General features: G+C 41.4%; 1 protein-coding gene and 1 long non-coding RNA gene across 2 annotated transcripts in view; one reads left to right on the top strand and one right to left on the bottom strand.

The window, feature by feature from the left end:
• Window positions 1-3003: 3003 nt before the first annotated feature.
• On the bottom strand, window positions 3004-23377 carry LOC129393611 (uncharacterized). Its single transcript, XR_008620587.2, has 4 exons — window positions 22379-23377; window positions 16113-16184; window positions 7954-8121; window positions 3004-3773 (listed from the first exon to the last, which is right to left on the bottom strand). It is a non-coding gene; the product is annotated as an uncharacterized LOC129393611 (long non-coding RNA).
• Window positions 23020-24996, top strand: part of VWA8 (von Willebrand factor A domain containing 8) — a 393066-nt gene continuing 391089 nt past the window's right edge. Inside the window, exon 1 of the mRNA XM_003806896.6 lies at window positions 23020-23763. Coding sequence (XP_003806944.2) covers window positions 23601-23763 — 163 coding nt within the window. The 5' untranslated portion in view covers window positions 23020-23600. The remainder of the gene's footprint in view (window positions 23764-24996) is intronic.

Genomic DNA, 24996 nt, shown 5'->3' with positions numbered 1-24996 from the left:
CCTCGTTTCTTCCAGTTCCATCTCTCCTCTCCATTTTTTCCTCTGTTATTTCCCTCTATCCTCTCTCCCTCTTTTCTCTCAAATGCCTTTTCTATTCTTCCCTGAGCCATATGCCCCATCATTCCTTATGTGATATTGTTTTGGTCTTTAAATTCCTCCCTAGTTTCTTAAATTCCCCCCCATCCCATGGCCATTGCCTGGATTCAGGCTCTCACCATCTCTCACCTGCAGCCCAAATGTTTCTCTCTGCCTGTACCCTTATGCCTCCCATCCATTCTCCATGCTATAAGTAAGATAAATCTAATCATGTTACTCTCCTAATTGAGGAACCCAATGTTTGGGGGGATTAAATTTAAATTCCCTTTATTTGGCTCCTATCTCCTCTCGAGCCTCATCTCTTTGCCAGCCCTCCATCCATTCCATCTGACTGATTCCTTCCTAGATCTTCAGCCTGGGTTGAGGTCTCCTTCAGCGTTCCCTCAGCATATAGCTTTAACTTAGCATTTTTAGTAACTTTCTTCCATTTCTCTAGACTCTGAGCACCTTGAAAGCAGACATTAAATCTTTTTTCTGTATCACAATTCTGCAGAATTAGGAAGTCCACTCCCTTACCAGTTTTGGGCACAGTGACAAGTAGAGAGAGTCCCTGCTAGAATGAGGCAGGAACTGACCAGGAGTGATGAGGGGTAAGAAACAAGAGCACATGTGAAAGAGATGTGCCGTTCTGGGTAGCAGAGGCTCTGCATTAGCACGAGGGAGAGGGATCCCAAGTCAGGAGGAAAATTCTTAGCTGATGCAAAAAAGGGACACTTTTACAGCAGCATCATTAGAGCTCAGGCAAGAGAAATGAGCTAAGCTGGGCACAACTAAACCAGGAACTTTCTATACACTTGTTTAATATATCACAACATAAACAAAAACAAATGCTAAAAATCAGTGTCATGGTTCTAATGCTTTAGTTTTGTGAGTGCCATTAGAAATGACTGCTAAATATATAATTTGCTCTAAAAAATCTTGGCAATTCAATTTTTGTGAAGGAAACTTCATCTAATACTTGGCTAATTTAAATATATTTTATATATAATATATACATATGTATATATCATATATGTAATGATATACATATACTATGTATATATTATATAGATATGATGTACATTCTGAAACAAATCCTGCCAAATAATGATTAACAAGCAGTATAAATTAAGAATCCCTTTTACATTGGGAGGGCTGCCTTCAATCTGCAAAGCCTTTCCTCCCAGCTAACCCAGCTAACCCAGAAGAACAGGGGTAGAGAAGAGGGAGACCATGCTGTTTTGAACATACCATGTTTGAAAGACCTGTAGAAGAACCAGATAGAGCTGCTAATTCAAGAGTTGGAAATACAAGACTAAGAGCAAAGAACTTGAACTTGGAGGTCTTTAGAGATGGCAACTAAAGCTGCAAGAGCTAGAGAAATGAAGTGGGAGGAGAGAAAAGAAAGAAGAAACTAAAAATGAATATCAAAGAATGACTACATTAAACCACTGCAGTAACTTTTTTAGTGAAAGCAATGAGATCAAATGTGCTGCATTATTTTACGATACTTTGGCTTGACATTTTGTGATACATTGATCTAAGTGTCTATTTCTAATTTGATTTATGGCTACACTTTGTTTTAATGGTAAAGTACAAAGACATGCAGAATTAAATGGAAGTGCATCATTGGTGGCACTAAATAACAGTACTCAGGTTTCTATCACATACATTGATTATGCAGAAGTTTTTGTTGAAACCCAGATGGTCAATTTCTGCTTTCCCTGATATCAATGAGAGGTCCTCGCAAATTAATTGGAAGGCATTGTATTTTACAATTTTTAACAAATGGATCAAAATCCACGGAAACTCTTCATTTGGAAGATTTTAAAATTAGTTAGAAAAAAAGTCTTTTTCCCAAGTTCTTTAGTTATGGAGATATGACGGTTTTAGTATGTGTCATGTTTACATTGATTAGGCAACAAAATCACTTAACAATGGGAGCACTGCCAAATCTCTGTTTTTAAAATCTTCTCTTCATAACTCAGTTTCTTTTGAAGAGTAATTAATCAATTGCTCACTCATTAGCTGACTTCTGTTCAGATCTAATTGAATTATTATTGTTTCTCCTCATAATGTGGCTGATGGCAGAGCTCTTACTAGAAAGTCAGTTCTTACCATTTCATATTCCCTTGGCTTGCATTATTGGTATCGTCTTCAATCAGGAGCTTCTTTGCAGAGATATTTAAAAATCATTTGTTTTTGGTTTGAGGATTAGTTTATTTAAAACTAGACATTATAAGTCATAAATCCGTGTAAACTGCAGTATGTGGCATTATGCTACAAGCAAGTGAATGAATGAGATCACAGAGGTCAACAAGGTCATTATGCAATGCTCAGTCTTCCCCCAGGACATCTTGTGTACCTGACATGACACAGACGGGATGGGGGCAACAATGTCATTCTATATATAAATATGAGTCAAGCCTTCCAAGTGGATTTCCAAATGTTAGGAAAATGTCATTTCTTTCTCATGTTAACATTTTAAAAAATATAAATAGGATTTCAATTATATTCTTCCTGTACCCCAGCGGCTTGTCTTCCAGAACCCTGGAGAAGTGAGTCCTCACTTTGGAGACCACGACTTAAAAGCAGTAGTTCTTAAGCTTTAGGGTTTCTAAGAATCTCTTGGAGGTTATTTATTTATGTGTTTATTTATAGCCAGGTTTACTGAGAAATAACTTCTATGTAGTAAAATTTACCTTTTGGGTTATATAGTTCCATGAGATTGGCCATTGTATGTGTAACCACCATCACAATCAATATTTAAAACATTTTCCTCAAGCCCCCCAAATTACCTTGTGATCTTTTGCATTCCATTCCCTCCTCCTAGCTGCAGCCTCTGGCGATGTAATTTCTGTCCCTCTAGTTTTATTTTTTTAATTGAGATAAATTCAAAAAACATAAGATTGACCATTTTAACCAAAATCATTTCAGTGGTTTTAAATATATTCACAATGTTGTGAAGCCATCACCTCTATCCAATTCCAGAAGACTTTCATCATCTGCAAAAGAAACCCTTTACCAACTAAAGCAGTTGAAAACTTTTACTTTAAAAGCTGGCTAAACATGCAAGCTTTGAAAAACTTGTTAAATAAACATGCAGATTCCCAGAGATTCTGGTTCAGTAAGCATGAGATGGGGCTCTAGAATCTGCAACTTTAACAAATTCTCAGGTGTTCCTGATGCAGGTGGTCCCCAAATCACATTTTGAGAAACTCTCTTCTAAAGATAAAGCTATTTTAATAGAGCACAATAAAGTCTAATTTTAGAAAAGACGGACATGTAGTAATTGGAGTGATCCCTTATAAATATAACCTAGATCTCCTTGAGACCTCACCATCATCTTGTAGCAAAGGATGTCTCATTAACATTAATAACTACACATTTTTCTCTTAACCCTGCTGCCCATTCAGGACCCTATCTCTTTGGCAAAAACTCTTTAGATATTTGTGACCATCTGTGAGGGATGTATGACACCTCTTTGTTCCTGTCTTCTCATTTCAAAGTCACTTGGAGACTCCTAGTGTCACAACTCATAATGCCAATACCAAGAATGAATATCAAGAACATCAAAGTCCATGGAACGGTTGTGTCTTCCAACTATCCCTGTCTTGAATTGGATTCCCTGAAAACAGACTTTGAGTTGGAGAACTGTGTGTAGAAGATTCTTTGGGGAGTGCTCCCAGGAGACAAACCTGTAAGAAAGGAAGGAAAGAAGACAGACTGAGCACAGAGAGAGAGAGAGAGGCCAAGGGCCCAAGTAGTCCTGTGGCCAAATCTTGAGGATGGCCTTCCAGCGTTGTCCCCTATTGAGGCAAGCTGGCTGGGCCTTTGTATCCTTGCAGGAGCCAGTCATTGCTGCAGGGTGTTCTCCAGAAGAGGGACAGTTCCCTGTGGTGAAGGGCATTTTCCCATGAGGGACACAGCTCTGAGCCATCAGCAGTTGATATTCCCTGCATCTGAGGTATGGGTGTTTAGGACCTGAAGAAGCTACCTGAGCAGAATACTACAGTATCTACCACAGTCAGCTCTGCACCTGTCATATCCACATGCCTTTTCATAGTAAGTTTACTTCATCTGCAGGATTCTGGTTGGTCTTGTTTCCTGTGGAACTTAGTTTTTTTTTTTCTTTTTGAGGTGGAGTCTTGCTCTGTCACCCAGGCTGGAGTGCAGTGGCACGATCTCGGCTTGCTGCAACCTCCACCTACCGGGTTCAAGAGATTCTCCTGCCTCAGCCTCTTGAGTAGCTGGGATTACAGGCCCCCATCACCACGCATGGCTAATTTTTGTATTTTTAGTAGAGGGTTTCACCTTGTTGCCCAGGCTAGTGTTGAACTCCTGACCTCAGGTGATTCACCCGCCTTGGCCTCCCACAGTGATAGGATCACAGGTGTGAGCCACTGTGCCCAGCCTCCTGTGGAACTTATAAGAGAAGGTAACTGGGAAGAATTCAATTTAGCCCGTACTGCTGCAGTTGATTAGAGGCTGTAACTGATACTCAATATCCACCTCTTCCTTTACCCATTTTTTTCGATTCCCTTTAACCTCAGCTAGGACCTATGCTAGTCTAGGTGGCTTGTCTAGTACAATGACCCAGAAGCTCTTTCCTGCAGGGTTGGAGCCCTTGGCTACCATGATCCTGCAGCTTCTGTAGTTGTTGATTTACCATTAAAACCGAGCAACTGAGAAACAAGAGATGCTCCCATGGATTATCCCTGCGCCAAACATATTCTACGCGGCCCCCAACGTGTAGCAGAAACTCTGACTCCTCCTGATGATTAGGGTCAATTACTCATCCACCTAAGGGGAGGATTTTGACAGAAACTCTCATAACATTCCTCAAGCCAATGGAACTTTAAGAGACTGTGCATTGCCTTTAAGGTGTTATAATGTGTAATTTATTACAAAAAAATTCATGTAAAAAGGAAATAATTTGGTGAGATATTTCTGAGCTGCCCTGTCATGACACCCCAAGCCTTTTCCATCAAAAGCAAAACGCTTCATTGACCTGAATCCTTGTCTAGCTACTCCCTGCCTCTTTTATTCCACAGCCAAAATCCTCAAAACCTAGTCTCTACCTGCATTTTCCAAAGCATCTGAGGAATAATAGTTCCATGGTATAAAAAAGCAATTTTAAGGTAATTGAATTTGCGAATTTTCATTATAAATAATAGTTAAGATTTGCTAATGGCTTACTGCAAATCAGTATTATCTTATTTATTTTAATTCAGGCATTCACTCATTCAACAAATATTTACTGAGTTCTTACTATGCACCAGTCACTGTGGTCAGTCCTGGGAATGTAGTGTAATACGACTACAAGAATGTAGTCCCTACCCTCATGGATTTCATACTTTAGACTTTAGTGGAAAGACAGACATTAATCAAATAATCACAAAAACAAATGTGAAATTGATGTGGTGCTTAATGCTATAAAGGAGAAATAGATGCTCCCATAAAATAACTGGGAAATTGACTTAGTCAGAAAAGTCATGAACAACTTCCCTAAGGAAAAGAATATTGGGCTGGAATTAGAATAATGAATAGGAGACATGTATATGTACGTATATGTTTATATTCACATACCAAAAATTTTCCACATTTGATTTTTTAATAAAACAATCCACAGATCAGGAATTTCAGCAAACTCTAAGCAGAAAAAATACAAAGAAAAACATACCTACTAACATTATGGCCAAACTTCTGAAAACCAAAGATAAAGAGAACAATCTTAAAAGCAGCTAAAAGAAAAAAGACATTATCTCTCTTACACACACATACACACACAATTATAAGAATAAATGGATTCCAGAATATAGTAGGATGACACCCTTTAAAGGGCTAAAAGAAAAAAAATTCAACTAGAATTCTCCATTCACTGAAAATGTCCTTCAGAAAGGAAGAAGAGATTAAAACATTTCAGCTATATAAGAATTGAGAGTCATTGCCAGCAGACTTGCACTATCAGAAATGCTAAATGAAGTTCTTCATGCTGAAGGAAAATATTGCCAGATGGAAATTCAGATCTATAGGATGGAATGGTACACACTGAGAATGGTAAACATGTGGGTAAATACAAACAAGTATTTTCATTTCTTAAAAATTTTAAGCAAGGGGATGTATGCTGAATTGTGTCTAGTCAATTTGGGACCCCCACTCCTTTTGGAGGCTACATTTTCTGGAATCCTTTTCCCCTTGGTTCTAAGTTAGAGTTGACCAAAAGAAAACCTTGCCTGAGATCTGGAAAGCAGAAATAAAGCAGAAGCCATTACTCTTGAAAGGCTGTGGTAACACATGCTGTAGTAACTAGCAAGTTTCACTTTGTTCTCATTCTCCTGTTCTGTGTCCAGCTAATCTTCCCAACTGCTGGTCCTACTAAGTAATGACCCCAAATCCAGCACCAAGTACTTGACTAGAGGCCCACAGAACATTAAAATGACTCTATTCAAGGCTGCAACCAGCTACCATGTTTTCTGATATGTTGTACTATTTTTAGTTTTCATCTTAGCTGACTTCTGTTTGAGGTGTTTGATGGCTCTGTTTTCCTGAAGATGATCTACTTGACTCTCAGCTTTGTTGACACTGTGATCTCCTGGGTTCTGCATCTCTCGCTGCTTTCTAGTCTCCTGAGTTCATCTGCCTATCCTAACATGCGCTCTTCAGGATTCTGTCCTAGGTTCTCTGTTCTCACTCCTACACACTGCAGAGTGATCACACACTGAGGAGGTCAGAGTGTCTCCTTCATTAGTTCAACAAAACAAATTTGGAATTTTGCTAGCTGCTGGGGTCGATGGGGAGGGGGTGTGGTCCAGAGATAAAAGACACTGATCCTGCCCTCAGGGTGCCCATAGTCTACTGAGGGAGACAGAACTTTAAGAGAAGATTGTTGATAGTATAGCAGCAAGTGGTGGGAGAAGGCTGGATCATAAGGGGCTTAGATTAGTAAAGAGTTTTGAATTAATCTTGAGAGTAAAGGAAAATCAGTCAAAGATTTTATATAATGAAGTGACATAGTTAGATTTGCATTTTAGAAAGATCTTCCTGGAAATGATGGGGAGGAGATTAGAGGGTGACCATATTGGAGAAAGAAAATTATTAGGAAGCTCCTGCAGCAAACCAACAAGTTATGATTTAGGCCTGAAACAGGGCAATGGCAGAAAGAGCTCGAGATGAGGGAAGGGATTAGATGGATAAGCGGTGGCTCACTCTTGTAATTCCAGTGATGCAGGAGAATCTCTGAAACCCAAGAGTTTGAGGGAGCAGTGAGACTGGGTGGCAGAGTGAGATCCTGTCTCTCCCTCTTTAAAAAAAAAAAAGAGAGTGAGACAGAGGTCAATTTATTGGGATTTGGTTCTCATTTGGATATGAGAGAAGTAAAGCTATGAGAAAGTTTAAGGAGGACCTGTGGTTTCTAATTTGGTTAACATTAAAAAGACTTACTATGACTGGGGTAGGGACATAAGAGGAGAAACAAATTTTAAAGGAAAAAAGGATGAGTTCAGTTTTGAGTTTAAGTTATCTGTGAATCATTTAGAGTAGGATTCTGCGATTTAGGCACAATTGACATTTTGCGCCAGATCATTCTTTGTTGCAAGGGGTTGTCTTGTTCATTGCAGAATGTTTAGCAGCAGCCCTGGCCTCAACCCAGTACATGCAGGTAGTACCCTACCCCCAGTTATAAAAATATAAAATGTCTCCCTTCAGACATTGCCGACTGTTCCCTGGGGGACAAAATCACTTCCAGTTGAGAATCAGTGATTTAGATAGAGGTTGCTCCCATGGTTTCAGCTGCCGTGCATATGCTAATGATACTCGTATTTGCATCTCAGCCCACGCCTTCTCCTGAGCTCTAGACTCGTGTAATAAACAGCTTACCAGACATTTCCAGATTGGCTGGACAGGATGAGGGCCAATTCAGTTCAGGGTGATATTTACATTCCATCTGTATGAATTCTATTCAGAATCCCATTCAAGGTGCCAGTTCTTTAAATCCATAAGTGGCACAAACTGTTGTCAAATTCCTGTATGTATAGAGAAGTTTCTCTTAAAAAAAAAAAGTGAGAAAAAAAAAGATTTTATTTTTATTTTGGGGATTTCTTTTTTCCTGGGAGCAATGGCTCCATAGTAGCTAAATAGGTACATATTTCAGGACCACAGGGAAATCTATGAATTCAGAAATGGACCGTTCAATTACGTGACATTAGTCAGAAATAGGTTGTTCTAAATTTATGGATTTAAATGTGTCAAGGAGAATTAATTCTCTCTGTGGAGGACTAAGCTAATGTTTTTTCCCTTTATTTTACTTCTCCCAATACTAAGATGAACATATGTTTATAATAGAATTTTTGAAACATAGAAAGGATAAACAAAAATTTATAATTATTTTTGAATCAATCATTCAAATGTACTCTATAGTTTTGTATATTTATTATATATTTGTTACAAATTAGAATCATGTTGGATATATAGTTTTGTTTCCTAGCCTTTTAAATATTATGTTACAAAGATTTTACAACTGCATAAATTATAATTATAATTTAGTTAGCCATTCTTATTGAATAGTTTTCAATATCTCAGTATTATTAATAATACTGCACAAAACATCCTTATACCAAATCTTTGATAACATCTCTGTTTATTTCCTCAAGCTAGAGTCCTAGAGGGGTATAAAATGTTTCTAGTTCCCTGACATGTTGTCATATTGCATCCCAGAATAACTGTACCACTTTACACACCCACAGGAATATATAAGAGGATTCTCCTACCCCATTCTTATTTCTGATTTCTTACTCTCTTACTCCATTCTTATCTTCATTATCAAGGGGTTTTTTTGGTTGTTGTTTTTGAAAAAAACATTGCCTATCTGATATGCATAATTTTTTTTCCACCTTAAGTTGAGCAATAAGGTTTGTGCTATTAGGCTTTTTTTTTTTTCTTTTTTCCTTTTTTTTTCTTGTTTTTGAGACTGAGCCTCACTCTGTCGCCAGGCTGGAGTGCAGTGGCCTGATCTCGGCTCACTGCAACCTCCGCCTCCTGGGTTCAAGTGATTCTCCTGTCTCAGCCTCCCGAGTAGCTGGGATTGCAGGCACGCGCCACCACACCCAGTTAATTTTTGTATTTTAGTAGAGACAGGGTTTCACCATGTTGGCCAGGATGGTCTCTATCTCCTGACCTCATGATCTGCCTGCCTCGGCCTCCCAAAGTGCTGGGATTACAGGCGTGAGCCACCACGCCTGGCAGCTATTACGCATTTTTAAGGGGTGCACCGCGCATTGTTACAGAGGGAAGGAAAACACTCAGGCCGAATTGCTACTCAGGGAAGCCCAGGCCTGGTCACCTTGGGGAAGGCTATGAAGGGGGCTCCCAGCACCCCCTCCCTTATGCCTGGTTGTCTCCCATAATCACCCTGCCTTGGGGGCCCCAGCTTTTTTATGCTTTTTACTCTCAATCTTATTTTGCTCTCATGAAAGGATTGAATAGATATGGGTAAGGCTAAATTCCTTAACCATCGATGCACATTTAAATTATGTTTTGTTTGTTTTACTTACAAATACAATGATATGTTTCTTCTACCATACAGGGTCCTGCAGATCTTTGAGCATTAAGACAAAACCTTTGTCCTGAAAGACTTCGTGAGCTGGTCCTGAGAGACTGTGGCCAATGCCAGTGTGTTATCTATTTCTGAAATCCGAACTTCAGAATGAAGGGAAGGGAGTCAAAAACCCTGCCTCAGCATGTCAGGCAAACCTGTATATGAGAGCTGCGAGTTTGTTTTGTTGATTAGTTGATTGGGGCTGTGGTTGTGGGCATGGTGGTGTAACACATTCTTTGTTCTCGTTTACCTTTGCTCCCTTCCCTCCCTAAGTTACAGAAATAATACATGCTTGTTTGAACGTGCATTTGTTACAAGCATGTGATTTTTTTGTATCTTAAAGTAATACCAAAGGAAATAAAAGTTTTTCCCTTACCCCATCATTATCCCTCCAAGGTAACCATGTTAACAGACTGGTATGTGACCCTCCACACCTTTCTTCACACTTACACAACACATACCAACAAAAGTACCTAGCTGGGGCTGGGTGCGGTGGGTCACGCCTATAATCCCAGCACTTTGGGAGGCCAAGATGGGCAGATCACTAGGTCAGGAGATCTAGACCATGCTGGCTAACATGGTGAAACCCCATCTCTACTAAAACTACAAAAAATTTGTATTTTTTGTATTTTGTATTTGTGGTGGCACACACCTGTAGTCTCAGCTACTTGGGAGGCTAAGGAAGGAGAATCACTTTAACCTGGGAGGCGGAGGTTGCAGTTAGCCGAGATCACTCTGCACTCCAGCCTGGGCGACAGGACAAGACTCCGTCTCAAAAAAAAAAAAAAGTGTGTAGCTGGAACTGTGCATTCATTTTCCTTTCACTATTATGCCTATTGTGATTGCTATGATTACTATTATGTTCATTACTCTCCAGCTTGTTTTGCTAACTTAACAATACATCATGTACATCATTTTAAGTCAATGCACACAGACTAACTTATTCCTCCTCCCTTTTAAAAATAGACAACTCTTAATTGAATAAAGTAATAAATGCACATGATACAAAGTCAAACACTACAAGAGAATACAGTGAAATATTTGTTTGCCTCCCAACCCAGACTCTCAGTACCCTCCCCAAAGGGAACTGACTATGTAGAGTAACAAGACATGAAGAAGGAGTTTTTCCTTTCTCCCTGGAAGTGGAAAATAGGGCCCAGTGCTAAGGACAGAGAGGCACAAATGACTTTGCATTCTAAAGAGTCCTGCCAATATTCGGGACTGGGCACCTTCCCCAGAGTTTAGTAAATCAGGCAGAATTGCCTTCCTACCACTAGCAGGCACCCCATCTAAAACTCCATAGTGTATAAGGAAAAGTGCTGGGGAGGCGAGAGAGGAAACGTGCCATTACTTTGATTGTAGGTCTCAAGAGGAGAGAAAAGACATTTTTCTCATGCATGCTGTCCCTCTCATCCCCAAAGCCAAGTGAAGGGGAACGGTCCCAAGGGAAGCACAGGGGTTGGGTCTAGCAGTGGCACAGCTATTTCCCCAAGCTCGACAAGGTGCTGGAGTTCCCTGTTAGTCAGGGTCATGTTGTGTTGCCTGCAGGCAAACTAGAGTCCTGCAGCTGTTCCCCCCGGAGGGCAACCCCAGCAGCAAAGGCTGTGGGATGTGCCAGAGGAGGCAGGAGCAGGGCAGCGAAAAGAGGGCCAGCAAGAGCTGGGTGGTCCACTCAGGAAACTGCGCAGAGAAGGGTCTCTGACAAACTTGGGCCTACAGCCCTTGTGGAGCTCACATTTGCACAGTGGCCACACAGAGAGCAGTGAGGACTATAATGTAGTTGTTAGGTTGGTGCAAAAGTAATTGCAGTTTTGTCATTACTTTCAATAAATAGCAAAAACCTCAATTACTTTTGTACCAATCTAATAGAAATTGTGACAAGTAACTGGGAAGGGAAAGAATCATATTGTGCCCAGGTAAATAAGGAGACTTTTGTTCTTTGCCCCAAACATCCTCTCTGTACCCAGCAAGGAGGCTCTGGGGCAAAAGCTCTCAGGTGGAATAGTACCAGGGGCTAGGGTGAAGTTCGGAAATCTGGTGGTGGGGGGTCTCACAATGACAGGGTGCCATTTCTAGCATTTAATGGTCAGGCACCAGGGATAATAGACAACCTTCAGTGCCTAAGTGAACCCTCATTATAAAACTTGACCAACGCAGTTATTCAGTGTTCTTGTGCACAGTCATGTGAGGGAGAAACTTGCACCTATGTTTTAAATAGAAATATATTTTTATTTTATTTATTTTATGTATTTATTTTATAATTTCATTTTAATGTTTATCTGTGTATAAATATTAAATATACATACAAAAATTGTTTGCAATGTTCTAATATGCACTGAATTTTATTCTGCAGTGGTTATGGGTTGTGATTTTCCAGCAACCCTCAACTTTTAGCTAGGGAGTATGAAACACATCATGGCATTTCTGCTGTATTTTTGGGATTTCACTGGATTTGTGAAAGGGCCTTAATAAGTCGTGTAGATTTTGAACAGGCAGGTATAGTTGAGTCTCTATTTTGGGTTACAGATCATATTTTCTTCCTGCTCTAACAGTGCATACTAAGGAGAAGGAAAGGGAGTCGTTGTTTGTGAGGAACGTCAAATATGTCGAAGATGATGCCAGGCAGCTAGCTTGGAATCCTTATGATTGCTAGTTGTCTGAGCTAGATGTTGTTATCCACATTTTATTGGCATTAAAACAATAAAACTAAGGAAACAAAGGCTTTCACTAACATCAAGCTAACCTTGCTGGATTATACTTCTTTTCTTACTCCTGCTTTTCCACTCACATTTTAAACTTCAAATGTTTTTGTTTTCTTTTTACGTAAAGTCACCACTTTTTCTCAAAATGGCATCCCTTGTCTTTTGTGGTTACCGATATCTCTAAAATCTGGTTTCCTTTGTCACAATCTTACTTTAGCTTTGGATGTCTTTCTCTTTTGATTTTCACGTGTAATTAGCCACTTGATAATTATTCCACAACGGCTCTTGAATTTAACCTTCTCTTCACAACAATCAAGTCCCTAGTTACTTTACATGTAAATATGGGGAAGTTATTTATGTCCTGTAAGCCTAGGTGTTCCCATTTGTAAAACAGAAGTAACAGCTCTGATACTTAGTAATCACTCAACAAAGGGTACCCAGGAGGCCATTATGGAGAACAGAAGTTACAACTAGTATGAAACTTTTTTCCCAATCCCCTCCTTTGCAGCCACTGAAGAAGGGGCTCTATTCTGACATCAGCTGGTATAGTGCATTCCAATTCTGGCACTAACAACCTGCAGTTAGTGCAGACCCCACCAGTTAAAGGGCATTGGTCCAAAGCAAAACAGCCCTCACTTCAGACTGTTTACAAATCCAGAGGGGGATGGGTCTCACAATAATTCACTAAAATGTCTCACGTAACTCAGGAAAGTGCTATATTTACAATAACAGTTTTATTATAAAGGGTACTAGGCAGGAACAGCCAAATGTAGAGATGCATAGGGTGACATCTTGGAGGGTTCCAAATGTAGAGATTCTACACTCTCTGCCACTCTGCATTCTGGTGTGTTGAGGTGTTCATCAACCAGGAAGTTCCACTGAGCTTTGGCATCCAGAGTTTTTTGGGGTTTTGGCCACATGAGTGAGATCCATTTCCAATCCCCCTTCACTTCCTGAAGGTCAGGAGGCTGGGCTGCTATCATATGGTTCAAAGCCTCAACTCTTTAATCACATAGTTGATCTTTCTGGAATGATCAGCATCCATCCTGAAGCCATCTAGGTTCCACCATGAATCACCTCATTAGCACAAACTGAAGAGTGTTCGCAAAGGCTCATGAATAATAAAGAGACTCCTATTTGTGCCAGGAACCCAGGACAAAGACCAGACAAATTATTGATTATATGACAGGCTTCAAACAGAGTTTGAAAACCACTGACCAATAGGGCAAACTCAAACTTCTAAATATAAAACAGACTAAATAGGTCCCAAGTTCCATAGGAAACTGTCTTATTTACTACGGTTTCCCAGTGAATAGTGCAGTACAGGGCATATAACAGGCACTCAATAATATCGTATGGAACAATTTCCTTAAATTCAATCATATGTTGTCTAGGACCCTTTTCCTAGTTACTGTGAGCACCAATACATGTTTTCCCTTCCCTATATCTAATCTAGGCTCCTGGAGGCCTCTGTATATTCTGACTAAAGATTTGGGAAATGCTCGTAAACAAAGTAATCCTTCTTTATGAATAATCACAATGCATGATGCCCAAAGAATGATTTACTTAACATGTTTCAGTAGTTTAAAAGAAAACAGATAACACACACAATTTGGTCATAACACAAATAGTTCACAATGACGAATTTAGAAAATCATTTACCATTAAATTTTAGGGTCCCTTGTGTAATAGAGAAAAGGCTATAAAGGTTGAGTGTGTGTAGAATCAGTAGTTTAGAAAAAGAGTTAAGGGTCATCTGTGTTCTCAGAGGTAGATTTACATTTTAATACTAGATACATTTGCTAACATTTCTATTTCTCCAGTGATGGTCACTGTGTTTGGCATGAAGTCATATTAGATAATGAGGAACTACACTCTTTGTTTTCCTCCCTCTTGCTTCCCACTCTCAACTAAAAATATAAATGACTTTATTATAACCATTTGGTTCTAAGAAAAAGATCTCTTTGTAGCATACTGCCCACAACCATGACTATTTCCTCTTTGCCACCTATTTTGGCCTGTTTTCCCCAGGCCTACCACTTCCTATTTCTTCTCTAATCTCTATTTACCATATTGTGTTTTGAAAATTACCACTAATTAGTACTAACTAGTTACCTACTGTATCAAGCATCATCCCTAACACCTGGATCTATAGTCATAAAGTAAGTGACAAGCCTAGTACATGACAAAAATGGACAGAAAGTGACAGAAAATGACTAACATTTAAGTGCAAGAGAAACTAATAACCACCTCACATGCATTAGGAAAGTCTGCGATTAAAAAAAAAAAACAGAAAATAACAAATGTTGGTGAGGATGTGGAGAAATTAGAACCCTCACACGCTGATGGTAGGAAAGTAAAATGGTGCAGCTGCTATGAAAAACAGTATGGTGTGTTCCTAAAACAAACATAGTATTACCATATGATACAGCAATTCTACTTCTGGGTATGTACCCAAAAGAATTAAAAGCAGAAACTAAAAGAGATACTTGTACACCCATGTTCATAGCAGCATTATTCACAATAGCCAAAATATTTGTAACCCAAGTGTCCATCAACATATGAATGGATAAACAAATTGCAGTATACACATAAATGAAATATTATTCAGCCTTAAAAAGGAAGGAAATTCTGACATGTGCTACAACATGGAAGAATCTTGAGGACACTATGTTAAGTGAAATAAGCCAGTCACAAAAGGACAAATACTGTATGATTTAATTTATATGATGTTATGGTCAATTTTATGTGTCAAGTTGACTGGGCTACGGGGCACCCAGATATTTGGTCAAACGTTATTCTAGGTATGCCTGTGCGGATGTTTTTGGATGAGATTAACATGTGAATCCGTAGACTGAGTAAAGCAGATGGCCCTTCCTAATGTGGGTGGGCCTCATCCACTCAGCTGAAGGCCTGAATAGAACAGAAAGGCTGACTCTCCCTCCAGTAAGAGGAAGCTTCTCCTGCCTGGCTGCTTCAGCTGGGACAGCACATTTTTCCTGCCTTCAGATTTGAAGGGGTCTGGAACCTGCTGGCTTTCAGACTGGAACTTATACCATTGACTTTCTTGGGTCTCCAGTTTGTCAAGTGCAGATCTCAGAACTTGTCAGTCTCCATAACTGTGTGAGCCAATACTTTCTAAGTCTCTCTCTCTCTCTCTGAAATCACATTCTGTTGATTCTGTTTCTCTGGAGAGCCCTGACTCTGGAGAAACCCTGTTTCTCTGGAGACCCCTAATATATTTGAGTAATCAGAGTAATCAAATTTGTAGAGACAAAGTGTAGAATGGTGGTGGGCAGGGGCTGGGAGTGGGGTGAATGAGGAATTATTATTTAATAGGCACAGAGTTTCTGTTTTGCAAGATGAAAAGAGTTCTCTGGTTGGAGGGTAGTGATGGTAGCACAACAATGTGTAAGCACTTAATGCCACTAAACTGTACATCTGAAAATGGTTAAGGTAGTAATTTTTATACTGTATATATTGTACCATAATTTTTTAAAAATATAAAAACAACTATCATGTATTAAACATACCAAAGTTAGCTGTGATGACAATAACCAAATGTAACAGCATAACTGTCTTTGTATTATCCATCAACCTCATTATCTATGATTTGTGTTATGAAAGATGGTATTGGTGGGAGTAATGGCGGTCATCACCCCCCTTTGCTAATTTCTCAAGATTTTTTAAGAATGTACAAAAAAAGAAATTCATTTAAGAAATACTTAATGAGTACTTACTCTGCCAGGCAGTGTGTGAGGCACTTTGGATATAGTGCTCAGCCAGACCATCCTTCTGAAGCTTAGGCTCCACTGAGTGGGAGAGACAATAAAAGATAAACCTGAAGTACTTATAGATTGTGACAAGCGAAATGCTGAGGCATGACACTGAGAAAGAACCAGTTATGGAAGTATTAGGAAAAGCCATTTCAAGCAGAGGGAACAGCAAGGATAATAGTACAATAATCCCTGAACTACTTAAGAAAGTGATACTTACATGAAGTTGCGGACTTTGAAGGGTGCCGAGTGAAGGGAATTTCCTCAAGCTTACAGAGTAATGAAATAGGAGACGCCATGTTTCCATCTATAAAATAAGAGGCTAATATTCTACGATAACCAGATCCTTTTTAACAATTATTTTGAGGATAAATACATGGATCAAGGAAAGTAATTCCTAAAATAAATAGACTACTTATTGAAAACTTGAACATGAGTTTTTATCAATTAACTATATATACTATGGCTTGACAATTTTAATGGAATCTTATAGATCATTCTTTTTTAACAAAGGAATTTCTAGGCCAGGTGCGGTGGCTCACTCCTGTAATCCCAGCAGTTTGGGAGGCCAAGGCAGGCAGATCACCTGAGGTCAGGAGTTTGAGATCAGCCTGGCCAACATAGTGAAGCCCTGTCTCTACTAAAAATACAAAAACTAGCTGGGTGTGGTAGCAGACACCTGTAGTCCCAACTACTCGGGAGGCTGAGGCAGGAGAATTGCTTGAACCAGGGAGGCAGAGGTTGTAGTGAGCCAAGATTGTGCCACTGCATTCCAGCCTGGGTGACAGAGTAAGACTCCATCTATAAATAAATAAATAAATAAATAAATAAAATAATTTCTAAAAAGCCTCTAAATTATCTTCTTGAAAACTCATATGTGGTGAGATAGATCTGTTGTTGTGTCCTCAGACCAAACTCAGTATTAGAACAATTGACATAACAGGCATTATATCAGAATTAAAAGGTGGCTCTGGGAAAATGGGTCCCAGAATGGTGGAGAACATGAACCAGAGACACTCAGGCTAACTCTGTTCTCCTTTGTTGGCCTTTGCTGATGCAGGAGTGAAGCCAAAGATCCAAAGAGCCTGATATTGTAAATATTTCTTCCTAAATAATAACACAGGCCTTGAAAATTATGTAATTCAAATCATAATGCTATAAGAACTGAGCTTTCCTTGCTAGGTAAGACAGTGCCTTGAGTGGACAGTAGTGCTGGAAGCATGTGTTCCCATTAAGGACTTGGTGAGGAGGCAAGGGAAATATACATGTGTGGCCACCTTGCTTCCACCAAGATTTGTTCTTGTTTGTTAATAAGTTGGGAACTTGATGTAACTTAACAGCTATAATCTACAGCCCACCTTACTTTTACATATATGGAGAGGCATTATGAAGTGATCAGTACCAAGGATACCCATATCTCCCAGTAAAGCAACTCCTACCAAGGTAGAGATGTAAGAGGGGTAAGAGATGTAAGAGGGGTAAGAGATGGCATCAGTCAGAATTCTTGGAATTATGAGCAACAGAAAGCTATGACAAACTTGCCTGTATACATTAAGTCAGGATTTATTTACTCATGATGTCCAAAGCAATGTTTCAGATTGGGGTGATTCACAGTTCAAAGTATATCACCAGGACATTTTGTTTCCCTTGGTTGCAATCATTTGTTTCGCCTTTCTCTTGTCTCAGTCAAGCTCTTCTCGAATTAAAGCCAAGATGGCCCTGACAGTTCTGGACTTATGTGAGGCTATAAGCATCCATAATCTTAGAAAGAGTCCCTGCACCCATATCCATCTCTGACAAAGCTCTCTGATTGGTGCTGGGTCAAGCACTATGAGGCCAAATCACATGCCGAACCTGTGTGCCTGGTGAGGTGGAGTTAGGTGATGGACAGCCTCACTTGGTATGCAAGATGCAGGTGTAACTTGCATCAGAGAAGCAGAAGGAGTGGTCTGGCAGGCAGATGTGACAGAATATCTAGTAAAGAGCGAAACATAGACATTGCTCCTTTGGAGGTAAAGGGATGGAATACCAATGTGCCCTTTTATACACTTCTTCATATGTAATGAAAAATACTTATCATAGTAATCAAGGCTTCTAGACACGCCTCAAACACTGAATTTACATTTAATGCCCATTCAAAATATTTTAAATTATGGAGTTGCCTAACTTCTAAAGATTGGTTACTCGAATTGTTAACATTTCCTGAATACCTACTGTGTGCCAGGTGTTTTGCTAGACACTTTACATCTGTTATTGAAGCCTCACAACACTCTATTAAGTACTATCATATCTTTTTTTTTTTTTTTTTTGAGACAGGGTCTTGGCTCTGTTGCCAGGCTGGAGTGTGGTGGAGCGATCTTGGCTCACTGCAACCTCGACTCCTTGGTTCAAGTGATTATCCTGCCTCAGCCTCCCGAGTAGCTGGGATTACAGGCACATGCCATCACGCCCAGCTAATTTTTGTATTTTTGGTAAAGACGGAGTTTCACCATGTTGGCCAGGATGGTCTCGATCTCCTGACCTCATGACCACCCGCCTCAGCCTCCCAAAGTGCTGAATTACAGGCGTGAGCCACCAAGTCCGGCCATATCTGTTTTACAGATGAAAATATTGAGGCGCAGAAAAGATAGCAATTTGGCTAATGTCATACAACACGAAGTGATGAAGTATGATTGAAGCCCAGAATTGCCTGGTTCAAAAGCCCATAGTCTTCTTCGTATTTCTTCCTTACTTAAATCTATTTGCTCACATGGATTTGAGCTGCCTAAGTGTGGTGGAGGGAAAAAGTAATGTAAGTTGGCAACCTACTAGAAAGTGTCAATATTCTTAGTATGCAGAAAGCTCTTAAAATTAGTTAGAAAAATATTTTTAAAATACACAAAGGAGAATTAGGTAAATAATAACTAAAAACACAAATTACTTATGAAAAAATGTTTATCCTTACTGGTAATCAAAGGGATAAAAATAAAAACACCCATCTATCTGGTCAGCCCTTTCTCTCTCTCCAAACCAGTCCCCCTAGCCCCTGTCTCCCACCTGTCTTCTCCAGCTCTGCAGCAGGCATACATCAAATGAAAGAGGCTGGGAATGATGGCTCATGCCTGTAATCCCAGCACTTTGGGAGGCAGAGGCAGGGAGATCACTTGAGCCCAGGAGTTTAAGACCAGCCTGGGAAACATAGTGAAACCTTGTCACTACAAAAAAACAAATTAGCTAGGCATGGTGGTACATGCCTGTAGTCCCAGCTACTAGGGAGGCTGAGGTGGGAGAATTGCTTGAGCCCAGGAGGTAGTGGCTGCAATGAGCTGTAATCATGCCACTGCACTCCAGCCTGGGTGACAGAGCCGGATCCTGTCTCAAAAAATGGAAAAAAGAGCAATAAGAGGTCAGTCTTGGAGTACCAAAGAACCAGTGACTTTTGGTTTTTTTTTTGTTTTTTTTGTTTGTTTGTTTTTTGTTTTTTGTTTTTTTTTTTGAGACAGTTTTACTCTTGTTGCCCAAGTTGGAGTGCAATGGCGCGATCTCAGGTCACTGCAATCTCTGCCTCCTGGGTTCAAGCGATTCTCCTGCCTCAGCCTCCCGAGTAGCTGGATTACAGGTGCACATCACCGCACCCGGCTAATTTTTTGTATTTTTAGTAGAAATGGGGTTTCTCCATGTTAGCTAGGCTGGTCTCGAACTCCTGACCTCAGGTGATCCGCCCGCCTCGGCCTCCCAAAGTGTTGGGATTACAGGCGTGAGCCACTGCGCCTGGCCGTGATTTTCCTTTTTCCCTCCCTCTCTATAAAGAACAGTTGTCCAGCTTCATGACTGAAATGTGTGGCACATGGGTGATCTCCTATAGGTATTACTAAAGATGAATATTCTTGGGCCCTTTCAGACCTATTGACTCAGAATCTCTGGGTGCAGGGAGGAACGAAACCCTATAATCTGCATTTTAATAAGTTCTCCAGGTAATTAGGATGCGCACAAAAGTCTGGGAACCACTGGTATGAACCTTTGATTTCTTAGCTGGGGTAGACAGTAGGGAGGAGTGGAGCACCCACCTTTTTTCAGTCAGACATAGCATGGAAGGATTATTAGTTGCATTTTTCATCAAGTTACATTAATGTGGTATGTAAAAAATATTCCTCCCAAACTCTGGAAAGAGCTTGACAGTCAACACTAGCTTTTGGTAGTGTGATTTTCTTTTTTCTTTTTTTTTTTTTTGAGACAGAGTCTCACTCTGTTGCCCAGGCTGGAATGCAGTGGTGCGATCTCAGCTCACTGCAACCTCTGCTTCCCGGGTTCAAGCGATTCTCCTGCCCCTGCCTCCCGAGTAGCTGGGATTACAGGCACCCACCATCACGCCTGGCTAATTTTTGTATTTTTAGTAGAGATGGGGTTTTGCCATGTTGGCCAGGCTGGTCTCAACTCCTGACCTCAGGTGATCCACCCATCTCAGCCTCCCAAAGTGCTGGGATTATAGGTTTGAGCCACTCTGCCCGGCTGGTAGCTTATTTTTTAATAAGCATGTGATCAGATATTTTAGTGAGAGTTTGAGAGACTTTACACAGATTGTGATGAACATCTTTTAAAACAAAACACCTTTGGTTCATCTTTAAAAACATTGTGAAGGTCCATTCTTTCCCATTCAGTCTCATTGCCATCAGCACTGTTCATCATTTCAAGTAGAGACTATTTTTACTGCCACGTAGCTAGCACTTGATGCTTCCTGTCTTCCTAATTCAATTCATAGTATGCCACCACCTAAAACACGATCAAAAAGTCCAGTAGCTGCCCAGTTTGCTCATCGGATGAAGTCCAACTTCATCCAGCTACTCAAGATTCTTCACTCTGTAACCTTCTCCTCCTGCTCTGCCAACACCTTCTACTACTTTCTAAAGATTAACCTCCTCATCTGGCTGGTCTCATGGCCCCTGTAACTGAACTCCGTCAGGACTCCAAGCCTCTACTTAGGCTCTATACCCCTCTTCTCTGTGTATCCAGTCCTAAATGGCATTCAAAGTTAAGCTCAGGTGCTGCCTTTTCTCAGGCTCAAAGTTTTCCTCCCCATTGTAGCTTTGTCACTCTAAAAAACCTTCACCATTTTTCCATTTCCTGGAGGTTAATGTGCAAACTCCTTCTCTTGGCATACAACATGGCCCCAGATTCTCTTTCTGGTCTTATTCTTACAAAGTGTTGTATATACTTGACCTCTAGACACACTGAATCACTCTCTGGTTCTCAATCATGCCCTGCACTTGCAGCTGTTTCTTTCTCTCTCTCTCTGTACATGATCTGTCTGCCAGATTTGACTTGTCTCAGCCTGACAAACTCTTGTATAATATATCCTACATGAATCATTTCAAACAAACACTACCTTCTCTGTGAAGACTCCAGGTGCAGCAATCCACTCCACAGTATGTTGAACCTAAATCTCTTGACACGTGTCTCCCTGTATTGCAATTCTTTATTTGCATATTTATAATCAATACCTAATGTGAGCCCATTGATTCACAGTATCTAGCAGGGTACTGTTTATACAGCAGTTACTCAATAAATGTTGTCGTTGGGAGGCTGAGGCAGGAGGATCACTTGAGGCCAGGAGCTTGAGACCAGCCTGGGCAACATAACAAGACTCCACTGCTACAAAAACAAAAACACAAAAATTAGCCAGGCACAGTGGTGCATGCCTGTAGTCTCAGCTACTAGGGAGGCTGAAGCAGGAGGATCACTCGAGCCCAGGAGTTCGAGGTTGCAATGAGCTATAATACTGCCACTGCACCCCAGCCTGGGCAACAGAGTGAGACTTTGTCTCTAAAAAAATAAAACTAGGCAAAAAATGTTGTTGAATGCTCTAACTTGTGTTGATCTCTCCATTGTCTTAACTCCAAGAGCTCTTAGTGCTTATATCAACCACTTTGAAAAATTGCCTTAGGTTGTTCTCCCATTCTTTCAGGTGTCTACTGAGTTCCAGCGAGATTAAATGGAGATATCTTGACCAAGGTATTCAATTCTTCTAGCCTCAGTTTCTTCATCTGTAAAATGGAGGATAATAATAGTACCTCAAAGCATTTTTATGTGAAATGGGATAATTCATTAAAATCTTGATGCATAGGATGTGCTCAAAGTAGGAAAAGCATTTTATAAGCTTACATCCTAAATTTATGTCTTAGGGTTGCTATGAGGATTAAATGAGAAGATACACATGAAACGATGTCATACTATATTGTGTAACTACTTATTACCTTTATTTTCACTGTCTCCTCATCTAGGTTAGAAGCCTGGTTCAGCCTTCATTCCTCAAGTCAAGTTCTTCCGCTGGATGCCCAAAGCCTTCCTTACCTAGCCTTGTTTGACTTTTACAGTCTCCACTCTAACTGTCTTCTCAGCACTCACCACAGGGTTAGGCGCAGGGTAGGTGCTATGTATTTAGACAGTGGCAGCTCTAGAATTAGCAAGGTCTTTAGCTGAAAGTGAGGTCTTCTGCCTTCTTTTTGATGTTTGCTTGTATAACTTGTCTCAAATATTTTGCCTTAGTCAATTCACTGTGACATTTTGGGGATGCAGTCTAATTACATTAGGCTTAGTTTGCTTTGTGGTAGGACCATTTCCGATGTTGGAATGTACAAGAGGGAGGCAGCCTTAGCCAGTGTCCTACTTTTTCCTTTACTAAAGACATAAATTATCTTTATATAACTCTTGTATTACAGCATGACTAGAAAAGTGCTTGATCTGGATCCTTTCTGATATTTAAGCAATTTCCATCTATCACTAAGATGTGAATTTTTTCCTTAGAATTTAGGAAGCAGTAATAAAACCCAGAAACAAACAACCACCACCAAAAGGACAAAGGGTAAAGCTTTCACGTACGGTTTGGAAACACTAGTGTGGTTACAATGAATCAAGACAGTTGTGAAAGTTCCCATCATCTTGTGCATGTTTTCTCCATTTCCGAAATCTGAAGTCGAATACAGGGAAAGCTCCCTATACTTACTGGGCCTTTAACTAAGAAACGAAGACTTGGGGCAAGCATCTGAAGAGTCACACCGACAAATGCTCCTAAAACCCTTGGCATTTACTGAACTCCTGAGATTCTGTGGGATCGCAGGGAAACGGCGGGTGAAGGCCTGGTGCATCCAGGTGAACAGACAGTCTCAGGGACTGCGAGGCGCTTGCCAGAGCCCAGCGCCGCAGCTCGGAGCACCCCCGCGGTGCGGGCAGTCCCGGGACGGTGCCGGCTCTTTGGGCTGGAGCTCCGCAGGCACTTTCCGCCCGCCTGGGCCATGCAGGGCCGAGTAGGGCCGGGCTGAGTCTACCGAGCCGGCCGCGCCGCGGGGGAAGGAGTTTCCGGCGGACTCGGCTGGGTGCCGCTTCCTGTCCCCTTCTCCGTGCTGCCTCACGGTGCCTGCCCGGGACGCCGCTCGACCCCCGAGTCCCCTCGCCGTCCCCGACAGCGCCCCCGGCCCCATGCAATCCCGGCTCCTACTCCTCGGGGCACCCGGAGGCCACGGAGGCCCGGCCTCGCGGCGCATGCGGCTGCTCCTGCGGCAGGTGGTGCAGCGCAGGCCGGGTGGCGACAGGCAGCGGCCGGAGGTCAGACTGTTGCACGCAGGCTCGGGCGCCGACACAGGTAACTCGGGGTGCGTCCCTGTCCTCCCTGGTGCCCCTGCGCTCCGTGCCGGGTCCCCGCGCGCCCCCGCCCCTCCTCTCTGTTGCTTGGCTGCGCTTGGAAGGACCGTTTGCCGAGCGGGGAGCTGAAAGATTGAAGTTCTAGTCCCGACCTCGGCGCTAACTGCTGTGTAACGTGGGGCAAAGCGCTCGCCCTCTCTGTGCCTGATTCTGCAACCCGAGGGGTCTGGACTAAGGTTTCTGATGACCTAGAAGAGTGATTTCTCCTTCCCCTGCCGCTGCCTTTACCCCCAGAATTCTGACTTAAATTATAATACTCGTAGAGGTTAATGCCTCAGCCCTATGTAATTATTGAAAGCTGGATTTGACCTTGCTCTCTGAGCCTCAAGGGCCTGGAAGCCGGTCTGTGTCATGTTCTAGCCAGGGCTTGTGGCGGCTTAGAAGGGAACATTCTTGCCAAAGAACCCATAGTTCACGGTGTTTTAAATGCATCCCCGAGCCTTTCTGAGTTTTACAGGAGTTTTCCTTAAAGTTTCACGTAATTCTTAGAGCTGACAGTTACACCTTAATTTAGTTAAAACGCTTGCCTCTACAAATGAGGTAATTGAAACCCAGAAGGGAAAAGTGATTCGCTGGAGAACACACAACTAATTACTATGCTAGAATCACATGCTTTGATTTCTAAGCTCAGTATTTTTTGGCTCTACTTGAGCTGGTTTTAGTAATTCTTTTTCTTGTGTGTTGGTGGAGTTAGAGGATGGTTAAGGAAAGGATATCTGTTGTTGCTACCCTTGAATGGTGAAGTGATTCCAGACAAGATTTTGTCAATGTCAGTGCTGCTTGGAATAACAGGTTTTCACTATGAAATTGTAGGTTTCGTTGTCCTCTTGCATTTTCCCCGCAACCCCCAGTTTTCCTTGCTAAGAAATGAGCATATGGGCCGGGTGCGGTGGCTCACGCCTGTAATCTCAGGACTTTGGGAGGCTGAGGCGGGCGGATCACGGGGTCAGGAGATCGAGACCATCCTGGCTAACACGGTGAAACCCCGTGTCTACTAAAAAGAAAATACAGAAAAATTAGCCGGGCGTGGTGGCGGGCGCCAGTAATCCCAGCTACTCCGGAGGCTGAGGCAGAAGAATGGCGTGAACCCGGGAGGCGGAGCTTGGAGTGACCGAGCCACTGCACTCCGGCCTGGGCGACAGAGCAAGACTCCATCTCAAAAAAAAAAAGGCAT

Source organism: Pan paniscus, chromosome 14 (assembly GCF_029289425.2).
Source record: "Pan paniscus chromosome 14, NHGRI_mPanPan1-v2.0_pri, whole genome shotgun sequence".
Classification (NCBI taxonomy): domain Eukaryota; kingdom Metazoa; phylum Chordata; class Mammalia; order Primates; family Hominidae; genus Pan; species Pan paniscus.
This window is presented reverse-complemented; position numbering and strand designations above follow the sequence as displayed.